Source organism: Ptiloglossa arizonensis, chromosome 2 (assembly GCF_051014685.1).
Source record: "Ptiloglossa arizonensis isolate GNS036 chromosome 2, iyPtiAriz1_principal, whole genome shotgun sequence".
In the NCBI taxonomy this organism is placed as follows: domain Eukaryota; kingdom Metazoa; phylum Arthropoda; class Insecta; order Hymenoptera; family Colletidae; genus Ptiloglossa; species Ptiloglossa arizonensis.
Genome location: NC_135049.1, coordinates 17208049 through 17233719, shown reverse-complemented (window position 1 = coordinate 17233719; position 25671 = coordinate 17208049). Strand labels below are relative to the sequence as shown.

General features: G+C 38.6%; 1 protein-coding gene across 4 annotated transcripts in view; it reads left to right on the top strand.

Moving 5' to 3' along the window:
• Nucleotides 1–25671, top strand: part of Sick (sickie) — a 310825-nt gene that overhangs the window by 111758 nt on the left and 173396 nt on the right. For all 4 annotated transcript variants that reach the window (XM_076305092.1, XM_076305094.1, XM_076305096.1 and 1 more), the window contains one exon: nt 2115–2275. In XM_076305092.1, coding sequence (XP_076161207.1) covers nt 2115–2275 — 161 coding nt within the window. The remainder of the gene's footprint in view (nt 1–2114; nt 2276–25671) is intronic.

The following is a 25671-nucleotide window of genomic DNA, read 5'->3' as shown; positions in this document are numbered from 1 at the left end:
CGGACGAGAAACGACCAAAAAGTGTTGAACATTAAAATTACTTTTTCCGTATTACTACGGGGTCTTAGTTACCGAAGTTTTTATCACCCTTCTATCTCCGACTGGCTGATTCAAAGAGAATCCTGCGCAAGCCGAATTCACGAGCTCCCTTCGTCACGACGGAAAGGAGAGTACGACGACGGTTGGCAAAGGAAAAAAAAAAGAAAGAAAGAAAGAGAGAAAAAAAAAACAGAGAAATCCGTCGAAGGGAACGGTGTGCGACACGAGCACGAAACGACCACCAACGAGTCTCTCTCCCCCAGTGCGTTCTCGTTTACCAACGTTTTCTTTGGGCAACGTTAACGCCCTCGTGAAGTTTTCTTCTTTTTCCAGCCCGCGGTCTTTTCTGTCTTGTTGCCCTCGTGCCTCCACCCTTTTCACTCTCGTTTTCGAGCGAAAGTACGCGTTTTTGGCACGCGATCCGGTCGCATGCTTGCGAACACTACGCAATGGAATTTCCACCGTGGAATTTTGACGTCCTGCTAATAGGATACCACCGAATCGGCTTTAATACGCGGAAACAAAGAAACTAATTAACGCTAGACACTGGAACTACCAAAGAAGTAAATTTTGACTCGTTTCAAATTTCTTTTGAAAATTATTCGATTGTTAACCCATTGCACTCGATGCTTCTTCGATACAGGAAAACGACGCCTGTAAAAAATCCTTTGAGTCGTAAAATTAATCTAGAACGGAATATTTTTTTATACTTTGTATATATACGTTTATACTCTACGAAAACCTTAATATTTCAATTTCAATTTGAATTCCAAACCACGAAATTTTCCCGGGTCGGAAATAGTATACTGAATTAGGTTGCAACCGAGGGTCTCCCTTCGAGTCCAAAGGGTTAAAAGTTAATATAATTAATATATTATTGGATGTACGTATTTCGTGGTTTTGTATCTCGAATCGTTTCGCATTTAATTGGCGGGAAAAAAGAAACTTGTTAAATATATTTACAATCTGGATATACAATGTGTTCTTTTATATCGAAGGATGAAAATTTGTACGCGTGTGTAGCGTTCGGTTTGATGTGCTGCGCGGCGAAGAAGTATAGCGAGGTCGTCGTTCCAAAACAAACAGTTCTTGGAAAGAGTGTTTCGACCAGATCGTGGAATAACAACACGCGGCCAATGGCCGTGACCGAAAACTCACCTCGCCTTTCAACAGTCGTCCATCGTCAGTGACGAACCACGTTTACGTTCGTATCGGTTCTCTAAGGTGAACAATAACGCTTACAATTGCGACAGAATCGGTGACGATGCAAAATTCGTCTATTCGAAACAGTATACACAATTCTAACGAATTATTTCTTTCTCGTGTCGAGTATTACCTACTTAATCGATTAAAATATTAATTATTAATTATTAACGATTCTTAATGATTTTTAACTACCCCAGACAATTTACTCTCTTTCTTATCGTACAAAAGACGAAGGTCGATAACATTTTTGATGAATATATTTAAAATCGAAAGATTACTCGAATCAACAATTGTCAACCCTTTACACTCGAAGCTTCTTTGCTTATAGAGACAATTTACTCTCTTATCGTACAAAAGACGAAGGTCGATAACATTTTTGATGAATATATTTAAAATCGAATGATTACTCGAATCAACGATTATCAACCCTTTACAATGGAAGCTTTTTGCTCATAGAAACTGGTGCCTTAATAAAATCCTTTAAATTATAAACTTAATCTTAAACGAAACATTTCTCTTTCAATACCTTGCATACACATGTTCCCATCCTACAAGAGCGTAATATTTCAATTTCAGTTTGAATTCCAAACTTCCACGAAATTGTTCTCCCATTGGAAAAACTACACTCGGTTAGATGACGACCGAGAGTCTGCTCCCAAACCAAAGGGTTAATCTCCTTGATGTTTAATTTTCTACAATTCTGTTGTACGAATATTAGAAATGCAATTCTCAAAAAAGGAATACAGACTCCCTTCTCGAGTAGCCACGGAATCGGTTCCGAGTATCGTTCGAAGGGGAACGATTCCAGTCTGAATGACAGTAACGACTCTATCGGGACGTTGTTTTCTAAATTGATCTCTTTGTTCTAGATTGCCGTCTCCGTACAATAAGCAGTCGGCCGTCGGTGGGGCAGGTGGCGGTCCCGGCGGTGGAACCAGTATACCCTTACCTGCCACCGTAGCTGCCACCAGAAGGTGTCCCCCCGATAAAGTTAGACCGGCACCGACACCGACACATCAATCACAACTTGGTAAGTTTCGTTTTCCCCTTCGAGAGAAACTTTAGAAAGTTATCGATCAGCAGCACTCGCGCAAAAACCGATCGACGTGTTTACGTGATTTTCCAATTGTTACGCCGTGCTTCTCTTGGGGGAAAAATATCTCGTTGCGTATTGCAATCGACAAAGATCGCTCGATTTACCTAGGGAGTACTAGCTTGTTGGATAAGTTTTGTCGCTTTTTTCATTGTAAAAATATTACGATGGTTCAACTTCGAACGATTGTAAATATACGAACAAATCGACAGATCTGTAGGAAACTTTATATATGTTCATGGAACAGTAGTGTAATTTTGGAAAAATGAAACGAACCTAACTGTTTCGTTTCTTATTGAACGACAAAACTTACCGAGCTATCCTATTGTATGAAAATGTTTGGAAATTTTCAGTATTTGCAAGAATTAAGAATATTTTGAATAATATTCATTTCTTGTTCTTAAGGAAAATTCCAAATAGTACTCATTTATTACTAAGAAAAGATCCAAATAATACTCGCTTATTATTACTAAGAAAACCTCCTGCCCTGTGTTGAGTATATTAATATTTACAATATCTTGGTGAATTCATTTGTTCTAGCTTCAGAGAATAAATCTGAGAAGCATATATTTTCATTCGATACGTATATCGAGTGAAATTATTATTACAAACGTAGTGTAAATAAATAGATGTATAAGGATTTTAAACGAAGAGTATCCTAGTGCGGAGATTTGTCAGAAAAACGACTATTTGGTCCTGACATCATCTGCTTCCTTTAGAGTTCTTATTAATCTAGACCTGACATCGCACCGAGATAATTATTATATAAGCATTATTATTATTCTAACGGTACCATTGGTATTATTTGTTCCATTTATTACAAAATTACGATTACCCAAATAGGGAAAAGTCGACGAATGGTAAATAAGGGGAAGAAATGTCCATTGGTAACTAAGAGAAAGACGTAAACTCTCGAGTAAAAATTTAAAATACAATTATCGCGGAGGATTCTCCGAGATGGAAGGAGAAAAGGAGAAACTCGTGGAAAAGGGCAGCGATAAGCCAAGGGAAAGGTCCGTTGGAGGAAACTGCATTATTGTTTCCTAACTTCTCTTTGTTTTCTTTGGGCAACTTGGTTTTAATGGAAAGTCATTTCCATTAGCTACCGGGTACCCCGGGCAACTACCACGAAATAATATCCAGACATAATCTTTTAATGCGTGCGGTATCTGCTTCTGGCAGTTGCCTTCATTTTCTCGTGTGAAGCTCAGTTCTTCCCCCTTCGTGATGCTTCACACGTTGCTTTCGCAATTTTATTCCGGGAACGGGTTTATTAATTTTCCACAAACCTTGATCGCTTGTTTCCACCGAGTTCAACGTTCCGGTGTGCAGAATTAATTAAAAAATTTCGTCGCGTTTCAACTTCTACGTTAATCGAGAATTTTTCCATTAACGATGTCACCGGCCCATTGACATATTTATTTAGTAATTAAACGCGTTAGCGTTATATCTATCATCATTTTTTCTTTTTTTTACGTTTATGCACTCGTAAATGCAGCTGCAGTAATTCAAGGATTTCAAGTATTAGTCACTTCGGCATTCGCGGTTTTACGTGTCATGTATCCTAATCTGTGCGTGACTTTTCAGTCGCTATGCACTTGCATCGTTCATTTTTTTAAACGTTATGTCATCTATGTTCCGTGAACTTGCCTCTTCCAATTATTATGCCTTCTATGAAACTTACCGAACCTCTTAACTTCCTCTCTGCTACTTCTAAAATTCTGAAGAATTATTATTGCAGTCATAGAAAATGCATCACTTCTCAAAATGCAGTTTATCCAATACATTTTAAATGTAGTAGCCATGCTAAATTGTTTCATTGTAATATATTATACTTTCTTAAATTTAAATCGTATCTTTAGTGTCGGATAATGTGGCAGTTGAAAACGTTGATAGTCGTTGTGCTTGATAGTTAATTTATTTTGTATCACTATCGCGTTAAATTTTCGACAATCAGGTTCAAAAAATAGACACACGAACGTAGATGCGTATATGCTTGGCATTAGGCAAATATTCGACGAATAATTTACGAAAAGGCAAACATTCGTTAGTTTGACAAATAATTTGCAACAAGGCAAATAGTCGTCACTTTCCAAAAAGACAAACATTCGTGAGTTTGACAAATAATTTAGGAAAAGGTAAATATTCGTTAATTTGGCCAATAATTTGCAACGAGGCAAATAGTCGTCAGTTTGACAAATTACAAAGAAGCAAATATTCGGCGGTTTTCAAAAAGGCAAGCATTCGTTGACGAATAACTTACAAAGAGGCAAATATTCGACGAACAATTTTCATAGATGCAAATATCCTACAAACAATATACAAAGATGCAAATATTCCACAAACAATACACAAATAGAGAAACATTCGACGAAGAATTTTCAAAGATGCAAATATTCTATAAACAATACACAAATAGTGAAACATTCGACGAATAATTTTAATAGATGCAAATATTCTACAAACAATGTACAAAGATCCAAATATTCCACAAACAATACACAAATAGAGAAACATTCGACGAACAATTTTCAAAGATGCAAATATTCTACAAACAATATACAAAGATGCAAATATTCCACAAACAATACACAAATAGAGAAACATTCGACGAAGAATTTTCAAAGATGCAAATATTCTATAAACAATACATAAATAGTGAAACATTCGACGAATAATTTTCATAGATGCAAGTATTCTACAAATAATATACAAAGATGCAAATATTCCACAAACAATACACAAATAGAGAAACATTCGACGAAGAATTTTCAAAGATGCAAACACTCTACAAACAATGTACAAAGATCCAAATATTCTACAAACAATGTACAAAGATCCAAACATTCCACAAACAATGTACAAAGATCCAAATATTCAACAAACAATGCACAAATAGGTAAACATTCGACGAACAGTTCCCAGAGAACCGAGTATATCCCTCGACTCGTTTGCCAAGTAATTTTCAAAAAGACGAACGCTCCTCGAAATACCGAATGCATAGAGGGAGGGGAGTGCTTTAGACGTTCCCCAGTTCGGTGAATTTCTTAACACCCCGAGCAACGCGGGGACTTACTCTTTAAGACAGAAAGATTCGACGAGGGTGTCAAGCGGCACAGTAGATTCGGTACCGCGTTAAGAACGCCCCATTAGCCATTAGCGCCGTGAATGGCTTTTAACAACCCTTTGCGCATTTCTGGCTGCCGCGAGGAACCTGGACCACCACCATGGAAACCGGCTTCCATGGGGGTACGCGACCCCGTGTCCCTTTTAAATATATGGGCTCTCTTGTCCGTGCGTCGACCTTGTTCTCTCTTTTCCACCCCCTCGTCCTTTCTATCCCTCTGTACTCGTACATTATTATACCCTCCCAGCCTCGACACCCATACACGTATCGGCATCCTATTTCCTATATGTACACGCGACAATGTTCGACGAAAGTGCGTTTAATCCATACGCGAGTCGATATTAAATACGGTTTATATATTCAACACTGAATTACAAATTCTTTTCGCAACATTCTTAGCCCAATCTATCTCTTACTCTTTTTCGACCTTTTCTCAAGGCAAAAGTATTTAAGTATTAAATACGGTTTATATATTCTGCACACGAATTACAAATTCTTTTTGCAACATTCTTAGCCCAACCATCGCTATTTTTTAATTTCTTTGTTTACTTCTAAGATTTACTTTAACGTTATTCGTCGAATATAATACAACGCAATGTCACTTATACGGAAGCTAATAAGATACCGAATAGTTCCAGAAGTGAATGTAAACGATTCTCAATTATCGTGTATACAATTATCAGTTTTCTTTCAGTCGAAGGAGTAAGTCCAATGTTTCGTGGAATAATGGAGAAGGTCCAAGAAATTGGATCACTGTTCAAGGTATTTTCACAGTTACTTCATTTACGATGTAAATTTGACTCTTTTCTTTTCATTAACATTTTTTTGTCAACGGTTCTTCTTAACAACGAATTATACACAAGTTAATGTTCTAAATGAGATAAGAATTCTTAATACTTGCTATATTATTTCTGTCAAAAAAAATCCATTTTTCGTAATTTTGGAATTGTCAACTAAGAGGCTCATTTGTCCATATCTTTGCATACGTGTGCGTACATGAACCTCCATTGTATACTCTCGTGTCTCGAAAAGTATACTTCGTTGTACACCCTCGACCATAAATACCAGGACACCTGGTATCTCGAAAGAAAACGACGCGATCGCCAGAGATTATATATTTTGCAACGCTTTTCACGTGTCGTATTAACATCGGTTCAGGTTCAACGATACGCCACGTGAACGATTAAACCGATATTCGTATTTCACTGGCCTCGTTCCTTAGAAATGTACACTAAACGTGCACCGTGGAACGAAAATTACACAACCACTTCGATTTTGCGAATTTCTTCCCTCGAGAACTCCGACTGTGGCTCACAATGGTTGTTATCTATGTAAGATGATTTTCATACCGTGAAAAAATCATACGATCCCCTAATTTTGTATATTTCGATCTTGTCGTACAAAGTAACGTTTCTAAGTAATTTAACGCTCTGAAAAATCTTTGTTTCGGTCCACAATGGTCGTTATCGTTAAAAGTAGATTTTGTACCATGGTAGGATTGCACGACTACTTTGACAACTGAGAGTTTCGTTAAATAATTCGTAACAAACGAACGACGTTAATTTGACAATCAATTTGACAATCAATTTGTCATTCGTTGTTTTTAACGATGTCGAAAATACAATTTTTGGCGGAGTTCAATCTCGTTGCTTGTTTTTTTCGCGTAAATACGAGATACTGGTACAGTTTGGAGCAGACATTGCCAATTTAGTACGATTGCTAAAAAATAAATCGAAAACGCTAGATTGTAGCAAAAGACGCGAAACTTATTTGGTCGTGGATTGGAACAGAGCGATAGGGACAATTTGAAGCATTTGGTTGTAAATGGGTTTCTGGGTGCGCGATAGAGTGGCTCGGGAAAAAATGAATCTCGAGTGCATAGCGCCACCAGTACACCATGGAGGATACTATGAGGTTGCATTGCCGCCGATACGAGCGACTATTCCATAAAAGTTAAGTGAGTTCTTAAAACAAAAGAGTATCGAAACGTCCCGAGGGAGCGGACCGAGTTGGAGATCGATTGGCGAAAATCTTTTATTTATCCAGGATGACGACGTTAAATACACACACACACATAAGCGAGGTCTGTAGGAAGGATTTGCAACAGTTGGAAGAAACTAACAAGATTAAAATGGTGCGTTGGCTCTCGTAATCCCCTGATATACGTTCGATAAAAAAAAAAAATAGGGGAGACCTGGCCAAAATTCGAATCCAATCAATGGGAGCAAATATTCGCTAGAAATTTCTAGACGTATCGAACAAACATTGTACAATCTCGAAGATACACAGCGGGGGCTCGATACGTGGCAAAAAAGTGCTTTAAATTTTTTAATTTTATGAATTTCGTTTAATAAAAATTATTCCGAGTGTTATCAGGAATAGCACAGATATTATATCTTAAAAGAGTGCATTGAAATTTTGTTACGAATTTCGTGTGTATTTTTTTTAAGTATTATCAGAAATAGTACAAAAGCTAACGTCCCAAAGTGGCCCAAATTTCTGTCACTATATCTCATGTACCTACAAGTATTCCTAGTATCAGAAATAGTACAAAAGTTGACATCCCAAAGAAGTGACTCAAATTTCACTGTATCTTGTAAACGAAAAATGATTCCAAGTATTATCAGAAATAGTACAAAAGCCAACACCTCAAAGAAGCGATCAAAATTTCTCTCACTGTGACTGGTGCATGAAAAATGATTCCAAGTATTATCAGAAATAGTACAAAAACCAACACCTCAAAGAAGTGATCAAAATTTCTCTCACCGTGACTGTTGTACCAAAAATTATTCCAAGTATTATCAGAAATAGTACAAAAGCTAACGTCCCAAAGTGGCCCAAATTTCTGTCACAATATCTCACGTAACTACAATTATTCCAAGTAGTATCAGAAATAGTACAAAAGCCAACACCTCGAACAAGTGATCAAAACTTCTCTCACCGTGACTGTTCTACCAAAAATTATCCCAAGTATCGCCAAAAAGTAGTAGAAAAATGTTCGAGAAATTAAATTAAGCCAAAATCGTCGTCGAGACGCACGCCAGCCATCTCCATGAAAAGATCTAATTTTTATTCCACCCCTGTGACGAGGTTCTCTTGCGATCTGCTGTTACATATATCTTCTTTACGATGCACGCAAACAAAAAAAAAAAAAAAAAGAAAGAAAAAATCGAACGAGGATGTTCCGTGGAATATCTTGTAACTTTTTCAAAGTTTATTTCACGTTCGATAAATGTCCGAATACTTATGGTCGGGGGTGTACGTACACGTCGCGAAACTCTGTTAGGTTAGCCGACGAGCACGCCTGATAGCGCGCTCGAGCGCACACACGCACACACACAGAGACGATGATATTACCTACATCCACGAGAGGGGGTAGGTAGTCCGCTACGAGATGGGGTGGCACCCCATAGTTTATACTTTACTCTCAACTCCCACGTTTCCAGGGCGGCCACCTCCAGATGTGCACGCCGATTTACAGTGGTGCTCAACCTGCTCGCGAACAATGACCGTAGACGAACGAAAGTGAAAGAGGACCGGTTCGTTCGTGTCCTGTTACGAAATATACCTGCGGCTAAAACTCGGCTGTCTTTCATTTTTCCAATCGCGCGCCTTTTAAACGACACGCGAACTGCGACTAAAATGCATTCTTACAGCGAAAGGAATACATATTCGCTGTTGTAAATTGCCAATTTGTTTTTTTCTTCTTCGAAAGTCAAGCTGCCCACGCGTGGTCAATGTTATTGACGATATTCCGTATTGTACAATTTAGGGGCGATATTGTGCAATTGCAGTGTATGCAAACAATCGAAAGGAATATATTGTAGTAGTGTTTCGTAACACATGGTACCTCGTTTAATGATTGACAAGGGATATAATAATAAAGAAAAGAATTTATAAAACGTGTGCTCCGTTGGTAAAAAAAAAAATATATATAATTCGGAAACAAGATCGAGCAGAGGAATCTTTTAATATTTGTTTGAACTTTTTTCATTGTTTTTACATCTGCTACTGAATTCTGCTCGTTAACGTTGCGAAACGCTCTGTCGTGATAATATTGTTTAAATGTTATCGATTCTGCGTATTTAAAAATATTAATCGAAACAATTGAGCTCCATTTTTTCCTGAATTTGTTTCGTGAGAATCTCGGACCGAATATAAGGGGAAACGAGTTTCGTTGATGCGAAGCGTTTAGAAAGCCGTCGATAGTAAATTTAACTTCTGCCTCGAGTGAGATCGGAACGACAGCGTGAAGCGTTTAGTAGTCATCTATCTACACGCCTGTAAATATTTTCGTTGCAAGATCCCCGGCTAGAAATAAGTGTCTTCCAAGGGACGGTATTAATCTCCTCGATGTCGTTTGAGATTCTCTTACGGAATGATTGATCGCGCGATACGAAAATTCATAATTACCTTGGAGTACAGGGGGACGAATTAAAACGTACTTTATCTGAAAATAACTGTCCCTCGACGAGCCTGGTGTATTTTAGAATCGTTGCTAAATCATGGATAATTGTTTTACATAAACAAACTCGACGTTTTCTCCCGTAACTTCTCCCAAGTACGGTCACGTTACGAGTATTCAATAATGCAAACTAGAAACGAGGTAAAATTTAATTCTATCGATAGACGACAAATAAGAATTCCATCGAACTATTCACTTGCAACGGTTATTGCAACAATATTGAACGAGGAACGAAAGAGAGGAAGAAATCAAAAAGAAAAATTAATGCATCGAACCAAAATTAAATATGCACTCGATGCACAACGTGCAGTTATGCAGTTGTGCACTATGCACACTGTTACATTGACCGAAACCTTTAAATTCGATTGTACAATCAAAATTCTAATTCTTAACGAACATAACTCTTCCATTTTTCATTCCTTGCTCGAAATTTGTACACAGATGGAATTACTCTTTAAAAAAAAAAACAAATTCGAGTTCGATGGGAAAATGAATCCGTAATGCGTGTCCTCGCGAAGATTCGTATCGCAGGTGGTAGAGAAATTTTCTCAATCGTTTTTCACGCGGTTACAAGTTTACCCAGCCTACTTGTTTACACGAGTGAGAACCACTGGTGAGTTTCAGGGGGATGCAGTTCTCTCATATATATCGTGGCTGTATCAAAGCCCGCGTGTTGCGAGCGGCTGGATACAGAATGTGTTTCGGTTCGAAATAGACTTCCACGTCCTATAACGTGTTCATAATATATGTACGGGCACGCATAAGCGTGCGTGCACGCGTAGACAAGACGCACCGTCGCTTCGTGGTTTACGATATTATTTTAGGAGCCCTTCGTCCTTCTTTATTTTTCCCTTTTCGTCGTTCGTCTCGCACGGCGTGGCACGATCTAAACGACAGGCCCTGCGCGTCTAGGTCATGGTCCTGATTTATATTGCTCTAGCTCGTCGATGTCTCGACCCCCGTAGATAAGAAACCTTCGTCACGAATGAGGAACGCATCGTCTCCTGGAGAACTCCGAACGAACGTATTCACCCATTAGCGAGTAACGAATTCTCAAATTTCTCAGAGTTCGTTTCTTCAACCTATTTGTGTTTCCAAGAGTTCAGAGAACACTCAAATAGCACACTTTTTGGGTCAATTCGACCAAGTTGCAACATTATAAATAAAAATTGATCCGAAGAAATAATTTTTGCTTTTCTAAATCAAAGTGCAAGTGTACCATTGCGTTTTCTCGGTGGTTTTTCTAAACCCTAAAGTGCAACTGTACCATATTCATTGAAATAAAAGAAAAAAGAAATGAAACAAACGCACAAACTTTGAACACTAATTGGTGAAGATCGTAATAAAAATAGAAAGAATATACGATTGTCCGTTGTCAAATTTTCAATTAATTCCTAAGAAAATACTTGGTTTCGATTTGATTCTTTACACTCTACATCCAAATATCGTTTCTCGTTTCTTTTTTTAATTATATTTCCTTTCCAAGTTATATGATTTTTGTACAACTAATACAATGATCTTAAACGCAATTTAAACCCGCATATTTTCACTTCTTCACCAATAATAATCTCCAATTCCACGTAATAGGTATTCTTCGCGTTGCGTTCAATTCCTCGAACCGTAACGTTGTTCGAAGATTTATTCTCTTTCGCTTGGTTCGGGACATCCACTTAAATAGTCGCGTTAATCAACGCCGTGGTCGTTTAAACGTACGCAAATGTAAAGGAGCGTTTACTTTTGGTTAGCAGTTGGCGCGATTGCGAATCGATTCGGTGGTGTGACCGGTCCCTTTGAATTAGGAGCGAATTATTCGGTACGGCCCCTCCGGGAAATCTTTCCCTGGAAATCATCGTTTTCATAAAGCGGGCTACGGTGGCTGGCACAGGCGCATGCAGTGACAGCTTAACTTCCGCCACCCTGTAAGCTCGATAAATTTTATGGCTGCTCTGTATCCGAGTACCGGAACCCCACCAACCTCTCCTCTAACCCTCTTCCGTCTTTCCTAGGGTAGAAAAGTTGCAGCTGCTGCTGCTACTCCCTTTCGTACAAAAAGTTCCCTTAATTCTCTCCGCTACGCGCGAGACACCTTATCGTCTCTCAGTCTCGAGACGTTCGCTCGGTAGAATAATTCGAATTGCAACTCGTTCGTTCTTGGCCGTATCGGTGAGACTACAATCGAAGAACCGGATATCTCGGATATTGATAAAATTCGCGATCAGGAATCACCCTTATCGTTGTTCCTGTTTCCTCGACCCGAGAAACTGTATTAAACTTCGCCCCATTGTGCAAAGAAAATCGATACCTTTTACGAGCGAAGATTCCTTCTGAATATTGCAAGCCATCGTAAGGATCTCCCTGTCGCCAAGAAACTTAACGCAACATTTAAACGTTATGGAGAAAGAACTTCCCTCGGTGTAGTAATTCGTCTGAAAGATTTGCTATTACATTTCATTTTTACTATTGAGAGGACTATTAAAATAGTTCTTGTATCCACTTTTATCTGATTACGACTTTTAGGTGTATTATTCTCGATAGTTTCGTGCAGTAGCGACATAACGCAGAATATGTTTATTATTACTACGTTCGAACGTACTTCGTTCTGATAAAATTGTCATCGAAACTTTTGGCCAAATTTACGTGTAGATCAGCGGTTCTCGTCCATTAACATAGTTCGAATTAACTCGATTCGTATCTACATTTTCATCGTATTTTATTTACTATCTGTTACTAATTGAATAAAAATTAAAACTGGAATTGTATTACACCTCGAGGAATGAATAAGTCGTTACTTATTCGTTGAGACGTTTCTCAGTGCTTTATTTTTCATTGGAATAAAATTTCGTCCATCTTTGAATTATCTGCTCGAGTTGGACCAATTCCCAAAAGAATTCTCTACCCGTGCCTCGCGTATTGATAATTATTGGCGGTCTGGAACATTACGCGAGGCAGTACCGTATCTATCCAAATACTCTCGTTAATACCTAAAATGTGTCCTTTGCGTATGATCCTGCTGCCACCAGATCTGTATAGGCAAAACCCTACATCATACACGAGCTTACGAGTCCACACATGCGCGAGGGTATTCATTACAGTATTACTTGCATTCGAGTGTACGTATCAGATACGTGTACAGTGCGGTGCGCGCAATGTTTGCTTCAATTACTAAGGGTGTTATGCTGGATTATTGCGAGCCTTCAAATGAAATGTTACCGCGCAGAGGTTCTTATTAACCTCGCCTCCAGGCTTACCTTAAATCTCCTTAATCCTTAAAGACCATCTCATTGATAGATCTCTCGAGACGTAGAAGAAAAATGTTCCTTCGTTGAAATAAAGTGCATCGAATTTTCTCGAAGGAGGTTAATAATTATTAATCTTCGTTAACCCCTTCGATTATTAATCGAAGAATACCTTTCGATGATTATTAATCTTCGACCCCTAGAGGGTCTAAAAACGTTCAGAGAATAATCATTGCGCGATGGTTCTTTAGAGGTATATTTTTTCTTAAAATTTTAATCTTATTTTTGATCGACACCTCGGATAGTACTTTGAACGTGTGTATTTAATATTGCAACACGAAGTTGGGAGACGAGTCACGGGTTAGAAGAAAGATCGGTTGTTGTACGATCTTCCACCACGGTGTGATCTCATCCCGTGACTGGTAATCCCTCAGGAATCTCATTAGAACTCGGCTAAAAAAGGAAGGAAAGGGAAACGACCGCACGCGTCAACGGGTGGAGTGCGCGTATAACTTCTCTCCTAATTTATCAAGCAATAATTAAGGACCGTCGCTACAAATGGGAAGTAACTGAGCATTTTTAAAGGGGAGACTCTTCGACAATACGGACTCGCTGATACGCGTTACAAAATGTGGCTCGGGTATACGATGAATACCGATTTCAATGAACTGGTTCTTTTATCGAGGACGATGGAAATTTCTGTGACTTTTTTACGTGAATGTAAATTCTATTCAAGATTTATTTAAAACGCGCACAGGAAAAGATATATGCGTTGTATGTGTGTGTCTGTCAGAGAGAAAGAGAGAGGACCGAACAACCACTATAAATCACGAATCGATTTTGTCGAAAATTTAATCGAGCCTTGAAACGAGAGTATGAAACTTAAATATAGTTACGTTTTAACAGACGCACGTGTGTACGTTTGAAAAAAAAAAAATTGTTCGATGTGATTGTAATATGGATTTCCGTGAAAAGAATTTTTTTTATTGCAAAAAGGAAGAAAAATAACGAACGAATAAAATAGAAAATATATCTCGAACACGTGCTCGTGTACGGAGGAGATGGATTCAATTCAAGACAAATATGGTGGAAATATATCCGTATATTTATTTCATTACGAAGGATTTATGTAGGATAAACCGTTTCCGGATAAACCGTTTTTACCAACGAATGACTCCCTGGCTGGGTTTAAGCGTACCATAAGCTTTGTAATCCTGCAGGAATCTCCCTGAGAGACACCTTGAAGCGCAAGAGAGGAAGAAAAAAGTCCCTTGTATTCGTCAGCGCCGATATAAACTGTCTCTTTCGTCCGCGGTGCGTTGGAAAGAGAGAAAGTAAAAGACGAAGGGACGTAGGGAGTGTTAAAGGCGGACAAAGATGGCAGGAAGGTCGGCAAAAGAAGGTAGAGAAGAGAAACAGGAGAGGAGCGCCAAGAAAGACAACAAGAGAAAATTGAAGTCGCACAGCACACGTAAGACCTGCACCCGGTCTTTAACCCCGAAGCATCCAAGGGACCAGTGGTTCTCACCATCTTCGATAATATTTTAATATATTCGCCGCGAAATTCATCAATGCGAGCTGTTCTTCGAGTACAGGGTTATATCTAACTTCCATGATCTTTAGAACGATTTCATTTCGTACGTACACATCCAGAACTTTGTGTTTCGAATACAAAGTGAATTACCATAAATTGAAAGTATAGGGAATTTCACATACGCGTGAACTGGTACGAAATTTTACTGATCATAGTTAAGAAACTTCGTATCAGTTTGCATAGACACAAATCTTCTTTTTTCTTCAATGTCTCGGGATAAGAGTATTTTACAACGGATATTGATTTCCTGTTTGAATTTTACCCAGATATTATTTATGGTTGAGAGGTGAAGGGTGAAATGTCTAAGTCGTTCGGTAAAATATTCAATTCGTCGCAGAGTTTGACTGGTTTAAATTAGTTAGAGTATAAGCAAAATTATTCGTAAGCCGATAAGCAACGGATACCGGTAAATGTATTCTCTAAATCTTTGATTAGACTTGCGTTAGTATTATCGATCGATTGGCGAGATTTTGCCGATGAGAATGAGTACCAACACGACAACGTTCGGATAATTTTGTATCGTTCGTGTTTGGTGCACCGTGCTCTCCATCCTGTCACTCGAGGTACTCGAGTCGATCCGAACTAGGTCGTGTTTGTACTCGTTTTTATCGGGAGAGTCTCGGTAATTCATTGGTAATGTTCTAACGACGATATACCAACAGACGATGTAAAATATGAAAATTAAAATTTCCATATACGAACGATACATCCCACACGCGATAAGAAACGTTCTTGGCTGCGGACTAGGTAGGTCGAGGCTCGTTCATATTTTATCCATCTCATCCGCTCTTGCTGTAATCTGCGCACTCTCCTTGTACAGTATAATAAAAATATCGATTCCTGGAACACAAAGCGCTACGAACGGTCAAGGACGAGAGTATCGTAAAAAAATAATTTATCCTCAACTGCATTTACATCGATACCTCGCACTGTGCCAATTTACATACACACGTGGACGTTTATTGTTGCAATCACCGTATCAACCATTCATTCGAAACACCGTTCAACCAATACAAATTTTCAAATCGTTCAATATTTACCGAATCAATGGAATAAATACGTAAAAATAAAACACAATCGATCAAAAGTACTTACTCCCTCGTTCCCTAATGGTACAAAAGGTTCAGCTCGCAACAGTTCGTCTATTTAAATTCGTTCGAATAAATTTTTCATTTCGGTAGGAACGTACTCGGTCTCGATGAATAAAAAGTTATTCGTTGTCCAAATAAAATGGCGTCCCACAGTTCCTCGTGGGCAGCACTCCAAGTACTTGGGACCTACCTTTTTCGTCGAACATTCCGTCGCTACATGGTCACGTATTCCGCAGCTGAAACAGAATCGCCCTTCGTTCCCCAATGATTCCTCCTTTTTTTTCCTTTTTCTTTTTTTTTCCTTCTTTTTTTCCCCATGCACTCGGTTACCTGCCTTCTGCAGCTCCTCTCTGGACGCCACGCTCTCCTCTCCGGTTCCCCTTTCTCCGGGAAGTGTCCGTTGGCGTTCTCTTTCATAGCGTCATCTCCTCGAAAGCCTGCAGGAAGGACGGTTTAGCTGTAAAACGGACGATACGGGTCCTGGTTCCTCGATATAATCAAGAATTCCCTCGATGAGGTACTCGAGAAATCTCATCCACGACAACTGACACGCGACACCCCCGGAATAACCTACACCGGGACCTGCTCGTGGAAGCGGTTTCATTTTTACGGAAAATTCAACGTCAGAGGGTATGGTCGGTTCGAAGTCCTCTTTCCCTCGAACAACACCGATACTTGGCGAATTGGCAAATCGTGGTACCTCTGTCTCGCCGACTCGATGTGCTCCGGTTTAGAATCTAGCCATTTTTACGCTCTTGTTCTTGTATTCCAATTAACACCGTGACACACTCACCTTCTAATTGGTACGTTCTTCTAAAAAAACTCTGAGCTCTCTCACCTACTTCTTGTAATCGCTAGAATTTCTGTGAAAGTAGCTCAGTATGTCCCTGTGATCATTGTGTTACGTTGATCCGGGGATGTTGACACTTTTTTTTACCCAACTTGTTATCTCGAATCCGAAATTCTGGTGTAGATCCAGCTTTCGTAGAAGTTCTCGTTTCCTTGCTTGGTAACTAGGTCGTCTAACGCTCTGCCAAAACCTCTTGGCGACCCATTGAGCTCGAATCACTTTCGATTCGTGTTCAATTGTCGAGTATACCAACTTCTGGTTATTTAATGGGGTAATTCGTTTTCGGTTCGATGATAGTTCCAATTCTTTTGATTTTTTTTTGTCAGTTGAGTTACAAGGAACATTAATTCACTCTTTGTACTGTTCGTCAGTTCTCTGTTACTATCTCGAGCTTGTGGTTTACAGTAGAGACATTCAAAGATAAATAGTTCGTCGAATATAAGAGTAGACGATTTATCGCAAATGAAATATTTCGATGCACTTGCCACTGTCTTCTCTCACTCTCTGGATTTAATCTTTTTTGCGGTGGATTCGATGGACTCGTCTCCTCGGGCGATCAAATTTCGTGCCACTTTATACTTCGGCCTACGTTGATGTTGGACACCTCGGAAACGACAGGTGCAGCGGTGCAATCTTGATCTCGTTTGTAACACCAAAAGTCGATACTTACTGCAAAGTCTTTTCGTATTATTAAATTCGGGGAGAACGCATTTGGAAACGAAAATTAACTCAAACGTGGAAATATTAACGAAAAGTACTGTAATCTCAACGATTTGTAACTGAAACGATTTCTCCTCGGATAACTGAACCGAAATTATCCCTATTGTTGTATCGACTCGTGCAACTGACACTTCCAGGATCATTTTAATGGAAACGTAACCATCCTGTGTTAATAAATTCTGATGACAATTAAAATTTAAAAATTTTAAAAATCTTCGTAAGAGTCTGTATGTTGGTAAAATTTTCCCAATGAAAATGAGTTCAGACTCAACCTTGTTCTGCTAATTGAATCGCTTCTAAGCAACTTTTAAATATTTACAATTAAAAATTATCCGAATTAGATCGTGTTTCCACTGAGAAAATATCGTTAATTTATTGGTAATGTTTTCACAAAGATATAATGAAAAATATAAAAATGATTGTTTCGCGTTAGTAGTTCGACACACCATATGCGTGCAATGTCGCTTTGAAGTTTCTCATCCATCGAGTGCATGTAATCCGAGGCTCGTTCGTTGTTACTCTGTCTCTCTCGCTCTCGTTGAATCTTATTCGCTGTCCTCGACGAGTGGCACGACTTCAACACGAGATAAAAATGATTCGAGACGATCATACGATTTATGTACAATTCGTATGATCGCCTATAACCGAGGGTTACTCGTGATTCTCGGTAACTAGAATAATAATACATCACATCGAACGAAACCTTCTTTATTATTATTTAAAACTTCAATCAAAGCGTCTACACTCTACAGGACAATGTGCTGTGTGAAGTTTAATTAACCGAAGAAAATTTGAATTAAAAATACGTTTCAGTGGCCCGAACTCGATATTAATTTAATCTTTTCTGCGAACAAATCTTGCCACACGGAAAGTAGCGTCATTAGGTTTACTTTGTTTTTGAATATTTTTACGGTACCAACGAGGAGTTGCACTTTTCCTCGTTAAACAACGTGCCGCAGTTGGAGCAACGTTTCACTCGAGTTCTTTTTTTCCCCCACACGTATTTCTCTTTTCGTTCTCTGTTTACATTTCCGTTTGCGAGCTTAATTGTGAACATTTATTATAAGCGCGTTGTGTGCTCGCAGAAAAGTTAATAACAAACTTGCCATAGAGCTCACCTCGACCGTGTTAAGGTTCTTTAAACAGAGAACCACTGACTGGATACTCTTCTAAGACCCTTAAATCTCTCTCTTTCTCGTTTCCATGTCCCCCGCTTTCGTGTCCGTTCGAGTTAAAAATACTATACTTACTCGTTCCTATACCGGTTCTTCGCGCAGTTTGAGAATTGTCCCTCGATGATCCCGTGGTCGAAAGGGTTGAAATGGTGTCAGGTTCGAGGTCAAGTTTTTCTAATGAACTGGAAAGATTTAATTACTCGTACAACTGGCTGTACGAAACATTCTTTGTGTAACAGCTTGCGAGAGATTGTTCACATAAAAATGTTCAATAAGCCCTCGATATCGATCGATATCGAACAAACGTTAAATAACATCAGTTATAATCGACTGGTTAACTTTTAATTCTGTAGGAATATTTTTCACTGTAATTTTTCGCGAGAGAAAAAATTAATTTGATTTCATTCCATACCAAATGCTTTCTGTACTCGAGTTCAGGGATTTCAATGAATTCAACGAATTCACAAATTTGAAATACGTTACGGTTCGTCTAGTGGAAGTTACGATGTTTGAGAGAAATTTGAACGATCAACGAACCTAGGGTAAAGAACAAGATCGTGGACTATCCCTAGTTTCACGAGATGATTCAAAACGTATAAATAACGGGCGCTAAACCGTGGAAAAGTTTGCGCTTATTATTAGCACAGTTTCCTCAGGTCTTCGATCTTCCTTCATCCTTTCTTCGCTCAGAAAGTAACCCCTCTTTGTTCTGAACTTGTTTGCTCCTATCGTCTCGTTTCATCCTTTCTACAATAGAATATGGTACACCATGCTAGCTGCGGTGCAATATCAACACTGCCCAAATATTGCTTAAAAGTTGGCATCGTTGCGTTGTCGAATTAGAAATAAAATGTTTCGAAAGGAACCAAATAAAATTAGTAAAATTGATTGCTATTTTTATTATTGTCACATGTTCATTACACGCATGTGAGAAAAAAATACATATATCTATTATAAATATATATATATACATACGTATATAAAAATAAAGTAAATCTACAATACATAGATTCGTGAAAGGGGTAGCTAGAAATGTTTTTTAAAGCCAAACTTATACAATATTGTACTACTAGGGTGTATTAAAAATTTCGTGTAAATATTCGAGATTTTATTGTAATTTACAAGTCATGAAGATTAATATATTTTTCAATATATTTTGTAATTTACGAATCACGTGTAAGGGCTGGTTTCTCCCTTGAAGTTAAAAAAATGACCAATGAATATTTGTGCAGTCTCATAAAAAACGGCGTTCCACGTTTATGGATGTTCCCTTGTTAGTTGAAATTCGTGGTGAAAGTGTGAACTCGACTGAAGTTTTCGGGGGTGTTTTTGTATTTTCGCATTTAGCATTTTTGTTTGAATAAGCATGAGAGCTTCCCCGTTGGCAACGCATGCGTGAATCTCTGCTGACGCGGATTTCGCTCTCTTTGTCGAAAGCCCTTTGCAATAATCGGCACGCTGGCCTCCCACGTGTCGTTTGTTATGCAAACAGACCCTTCCATTTTTTATGAAAGTGAAATCTTGACGAGCTTTCGCTCTACAAGCCCCATTCGTCGGTTATCGTTCGCGCAGGATGTTCTTAAACCGTTTGGGAACATTTTTTCGTCGCGTTACATTAATCCCAATGATGGAAAATATCGTAAAAGAAAAATTCTTCACTTTTAAATATTCAGATATCGAAAGTGAAACAACGTGCGAATGAATTACGAACAAATGAATTGCGATACGGTGGTAGAATACAGTTACTGTATTTATTTCACAATTATTTTTAATTCTATACATTTTTGATACTTTGGATTCTACACGAGTATTCGCAAAAACGAAATCACTCTCAATATCTTCGTTGGTTACAAATCTATGAAGAGACTAATAAATTAAACCATTCGAAAGAGTAATTATATACCAATGGACAAAAATTGTTCCAAGACTAATGGTTTTCTTAAGATAAAACATTTTCAAATAGACTCTGCTTTTCTATATAATTCTAATCAATTGTTCGGAAAGTCATTTCATTTTTTTTGGTGAAAATGAAACACGATTTTTTTCCAGTGTATAAACATTTTATTCAATCATATATTCTCCATTTTGGAAAACGAAATGACTTTCCGAACAACCCAATATTACCCGACCTCATCGACCCCGGTCTCTCGAATTAAACTCAACTCGACTTAACGTGACTCGTTACTGTTCGAACAAGATGAATATTCCGCTGCACGGAAGACGTATTGAAGCAGCGTTTGTTCCGGTTGGTAAATTAAACTTTTAGAGGTAGCCATCTTTAACGGAGTCGCGCGCGGAACGAGTCTCGGCAGAATTTAACAAATAACCGCGAGCGTCAACGCGAGAAAGCTGACTGCGTCAAAGAAACGAAAGACAAGGATCGACGAGTGTATGAAATCTGTTCCCGCCTCGACGCGTCTCTTTGTTACGATGGAAAGCTCGCAGGAAAGCCTCCGTGTCTTCCATGCTCGAGATTCGCCGCGGTTTCCACCCTCGGCAATTTCGAACCCCCCTGGTTTCGCGGCCCTTAACCTTTTGCAACCACCCACTAACCGCCCGCTTCTGAATACGTATCGCGACGCTGGTGCTCAGGTGTGTGGCCGAACTTAGAATATCACCAGGCGGGAATACGAGCGTCTCTCGAAAGGCACAAACCGTATTGGCAGTGCACTCGCTCCTCTCGTGGAAATACGCGCCCGTGTTTGCATAAACTTCCTCGTACAGGGTGCTCATAAACCGAGGGGCCACGAGCCGGGAGCCGTACGCTACTGTACGCGCGCGAGAAGATTGCATATGAAGTTCAGATGCGTTCAGATACGTACTATCGTCGCGCGTAATACTCGGTTTCAAGTCACTCGGAATTTTATTCTCCGATTCGAGACACGGGGTCGTCTACGGTATTGTTTAGGTTCTTTTTTATGTTATTGTTGTTTCGTATGTGTATTAATAATAATAATAATGAACAGAAAATAAGTACAACAGTGGAGTCTCGGATTCGAGACACGGTGTAGTCTACAGTGTTGTATATGTTTTTTTTAGCGAGAGTTGTTTCGCAAGTGTGTTAATAATATTAATGAACGGTGATAATGATCTGAAGAATTCTACAACAGTGGAGTCTCGAATTCGAGACACGGTGTCGTCTACAGTATTGTTTATGTATTTTATTTTACAGTTGTTTCATATGTGTATTAATAATAATAATGAACGGTGATAATAATCAGAAAAATTCTAAAACAGTGGAGTCTCGGATTCGAGATACAGTGTCATCCACAGTATTGTTTGTGTTTCTTTAGCGAGAGATCCGTCGACTCGAGTTGCTTTGCAAGTGTATTAATAATAATAACGAACAGTGATAATAATTAGAAAAATTCTACAGCAGTGAAGGCCAAGCGTACGACTTGGAGAAAAAGCTCCTTGTGTATAGTTGATGGATTCACAGCAGTGTGGAGAAGGAAATAATAATACGTCTTTAACCAGGATTGTATCGAAAAGAGAAAGAAATAATACACCATCGAGCGAGGAAAGGAAAATTATGTTTACGTCCGAGACAAAGGTAAAGCGAGGCCTACCTGCTCCGAACCCAACCTTGATCGTCAGACCGAACGAGAGCGACGATCCAAATGCGCATGCGTAATCTGGCAGGTATGATCAGCGCGGAGTCCCAACTTTCTCCCCACTTCTCATTCCGTGTTCGACGCTCGAACGTACCACTACTACGCTTGCCCCCTATCCATCACCTCGCACCGACGTCAGTTGGTCCCATAGCTCTGATTCAGCGATTGCTCGTGAGTAGAAACGAGCGGTAAGATCCAATTTGTTCAACCCCAAGTTTAGTTATTTTCCTCTTTTAACGAAACTTAATATTTTTTTACGTTTTTATTATACGACGGTGTTGTCAACGAACCGGTGACGTTCTTCCGATGAAAATGAATCCAAACACGACCCTATTCGGATTATTTTTAATTATGCGTAAAATAGAACATTTCTGAATTTTCCAAGTACGCGTGTCTTGGAGCAAGGTCGTGTGTGGATTCATTTTCATCGGGAAAATCTCGTCAATTCATCGATAACAAGTTCGTAAAGATATAATGAAAAATATACAAAATTTTACTTTTGTAATTATTGACGTGTACGCGATATCGCTTTGAAGTTTCGGTCAGTCGTTCGATGTTTCATTCGTTTTACAAATGAAAGGTAAATACTGTGTAAGGATAAATAATTTTAGGAAATAAATACGAATTGGCGTAAATATTAGGGAAATTGAATCAATCGAAATGAGGAATGAAACGAGGTCTTTGATACTGTTATAAATTTATTCAAATTTACAACAATATAATACTTGGTCGAGACTTAATCTATTAAAATGGTTGGCCACTCGTCTGGCTTATAACAATGCGTTATTACATGACACTTCTATCAGTGCTATAAATAGAATATACTTCTCAAGTTTGACGCCTTATTTTAAGTTCGCCTTGTATATGGTCAGTACGTCCTCGCGTGTGTGCACGCGCATTTCAATGAGTATCATTTTGATCGGAAGCGTGAGTATGCGTTAGTTTTATTTATTCGATTTGACAATGAAACCTACTCGTCGAACAAAATAATACCAACGCTTAAACTAAAAGTACAATACGTTCCAACAATTCACGCACACTTAACGTCACGAAGTACAAAATTACAATTCCAAATCTCGAAAAAACCCAATTCCCTTGCATTGAATTTAAAAAAAATCTATTCCATACGTGAATTACAAATGAAAACAGTTATAGTACGAGTTGACGATTCACTAAAAAAAGCAAGAAATACAATCCCAAAATACTTTCACGTACCCAAAGTTTCGTTTTACGATCACTCCAAATTCTTTCTCCATTGTCCTGTAAAAAAAAATTCACCACCGACGATCGAATCTCCGTGAACTAATTATCCCCGCGGAGAAGAACGAAAACGTATTTACGCGTTGATAGAAATGGCAGCAATTACGCGTTCGCGACGCGTAGACTTTTCAGCGCGCGCGATGCAGCGCCGAGAAGAGGGATGGATGGGGAGGGGACGAATTTCCACGCAGCTGTTTTCCTTTCAACGATGACACGCGACGCGCATCCAGCCGTGTCCCGATACATTTGTACCAGGATTTTACACCTGCACGGAATGCTCGCGTTTTACGCGTTTGTGTAACTCGCCCGCGAAACTCCGTCACCCTTCGAGGCAGTGCGCAGCACCGCGTGCATTTATTGCGTCCGTACAAAGACGCGCCGCGAATCAGAGGTTCCGATTCAGAAACGTCACGGGGGGGTTCGAAGGCAAATGAAACGACGGATGTGAAAATCAGTTCGACGTCGGCGCGAGCTGCGATACCCGATTCGACGATAAACGGACGTTTCTTATTCGCCGCGGACGGTGAATACCGAATATCGAGAAATTAATACGAGACAGGTAGCTGCGTCCTTCGTGGTCCTCGATGGTGGTTCAACGCGAAAGGACACGGTGAGGAGGGAGAGGTGAGCACGGAACGTTATTTTGGCCATGTCGGTGTCAGTGTTTCTCCTCGTGACTTCGAGCAAGCCGGTTGCAACAACGATGAAACGTTGGTACGTACTCTTTTACTACTGGATGTGTCAGGAAGTAGAAATTGTACATAATTTTGGGGTGGGGGGAGTATTAGGCAGCTGGAGAGGGGATGATTGTGTAAGATTCGATGAAATTGAGAACTGGTGTTTTTTTGAGAATTTAATGTACTAGTAAAAGTAGGGAAATGATGTAGAAAGTTTGGTAATAGATGCTTTGTTATGGAATTATAAATAAATATTAGGTGTAAAATTTGATGAAAGAACCGAGTGTTTTGAGAATTCAATCTGCAAGCAAAAGTAGGAAAATAATGTTGCAGATAGTTTGGTAATAGATGCTTTGTTATGGAATTATAAATAAATATTAGGTGTAAAATTTGGTGAAAGAACCGAGTGTTTTGAGAATTCAATCTGCAAGCAAAAGTAGGAAAATAATGTTGCAGGAAGTTTGGTAATAGATGCTTTGTTATGGAATTATAAATAAATATTAGGTGTAAAATTCGGTGAAACTGAGAACTGGATTTTTTGAGAATTTAATGTACTAGCAAAAGTAGGAAAATAATGTTGCAGAAAGTTTGGTAATAGATGCTTTGTTATGGAATTATAAATAAATATTAGGTGTAAAATTTGGTGAAATTGAGAACTCGATTTTTTGAGAATTTAATGTACAAGCAAAAGTAGGAAAATAATGTTGCAGAAAGTTTGGTAATATATGCTTTGTTACGGAGTTATAAATGAATATTGTACGCATGAAATGTGTAATACGTTGTTTACGTTACTAAGAACGCAATTTCTGTAGCAGAGCACACAGAAGGTTGACTGTGTTTGTCTACTCAACGTAGTTACACGTTCGTTGTTGTACTTTAGTATCGTTATTTATTCTAACACTCTTACCAATAGCCCTTAACTATCGAGTAAATTAACAACGTGTAAAAATTCCGAAAATATTTTCCAACGAATACACCGATATGTGAATATTAAATAATTATTTGTTAGGATATTATTAACGACACGGAATCGTTACTAGATGATACAACAGCGTGTAACTACGCATACCGGATAAACACAGTCGACCTTCTGTGTGCCGTGATGGAAAATATGTTGCTGATGACACAGTAAACAACTTATTACAGATATTTCATGCGTACAATATCTATTTATAACTGTAACAATGTATTTACTATCAAACTTCGTATAATATTTTTTTCTTATTTTTATTTACAATCGAGACTTTTCAGTGTTCAACAATAGTATTTTGTATCGAGAGAATATTTCAAAAATTACAATAACCTAATATTTGACACGTAATGCTCCCTTTAAACAGAAATAGTTGTATTTAAGATCATTTGGTACCAATTCGAATCTTAACGAAAAATATGAAAAAACTTTTCGTTCAAACCAATGTAATACAATTTTTGTCTGCGAAGCTTTGTTGGGAAAATGGGTATTTGAAAATTTATTAATTATTTAATAAATTTGAATAAATTATATAAATGTTATTTAATTATTTA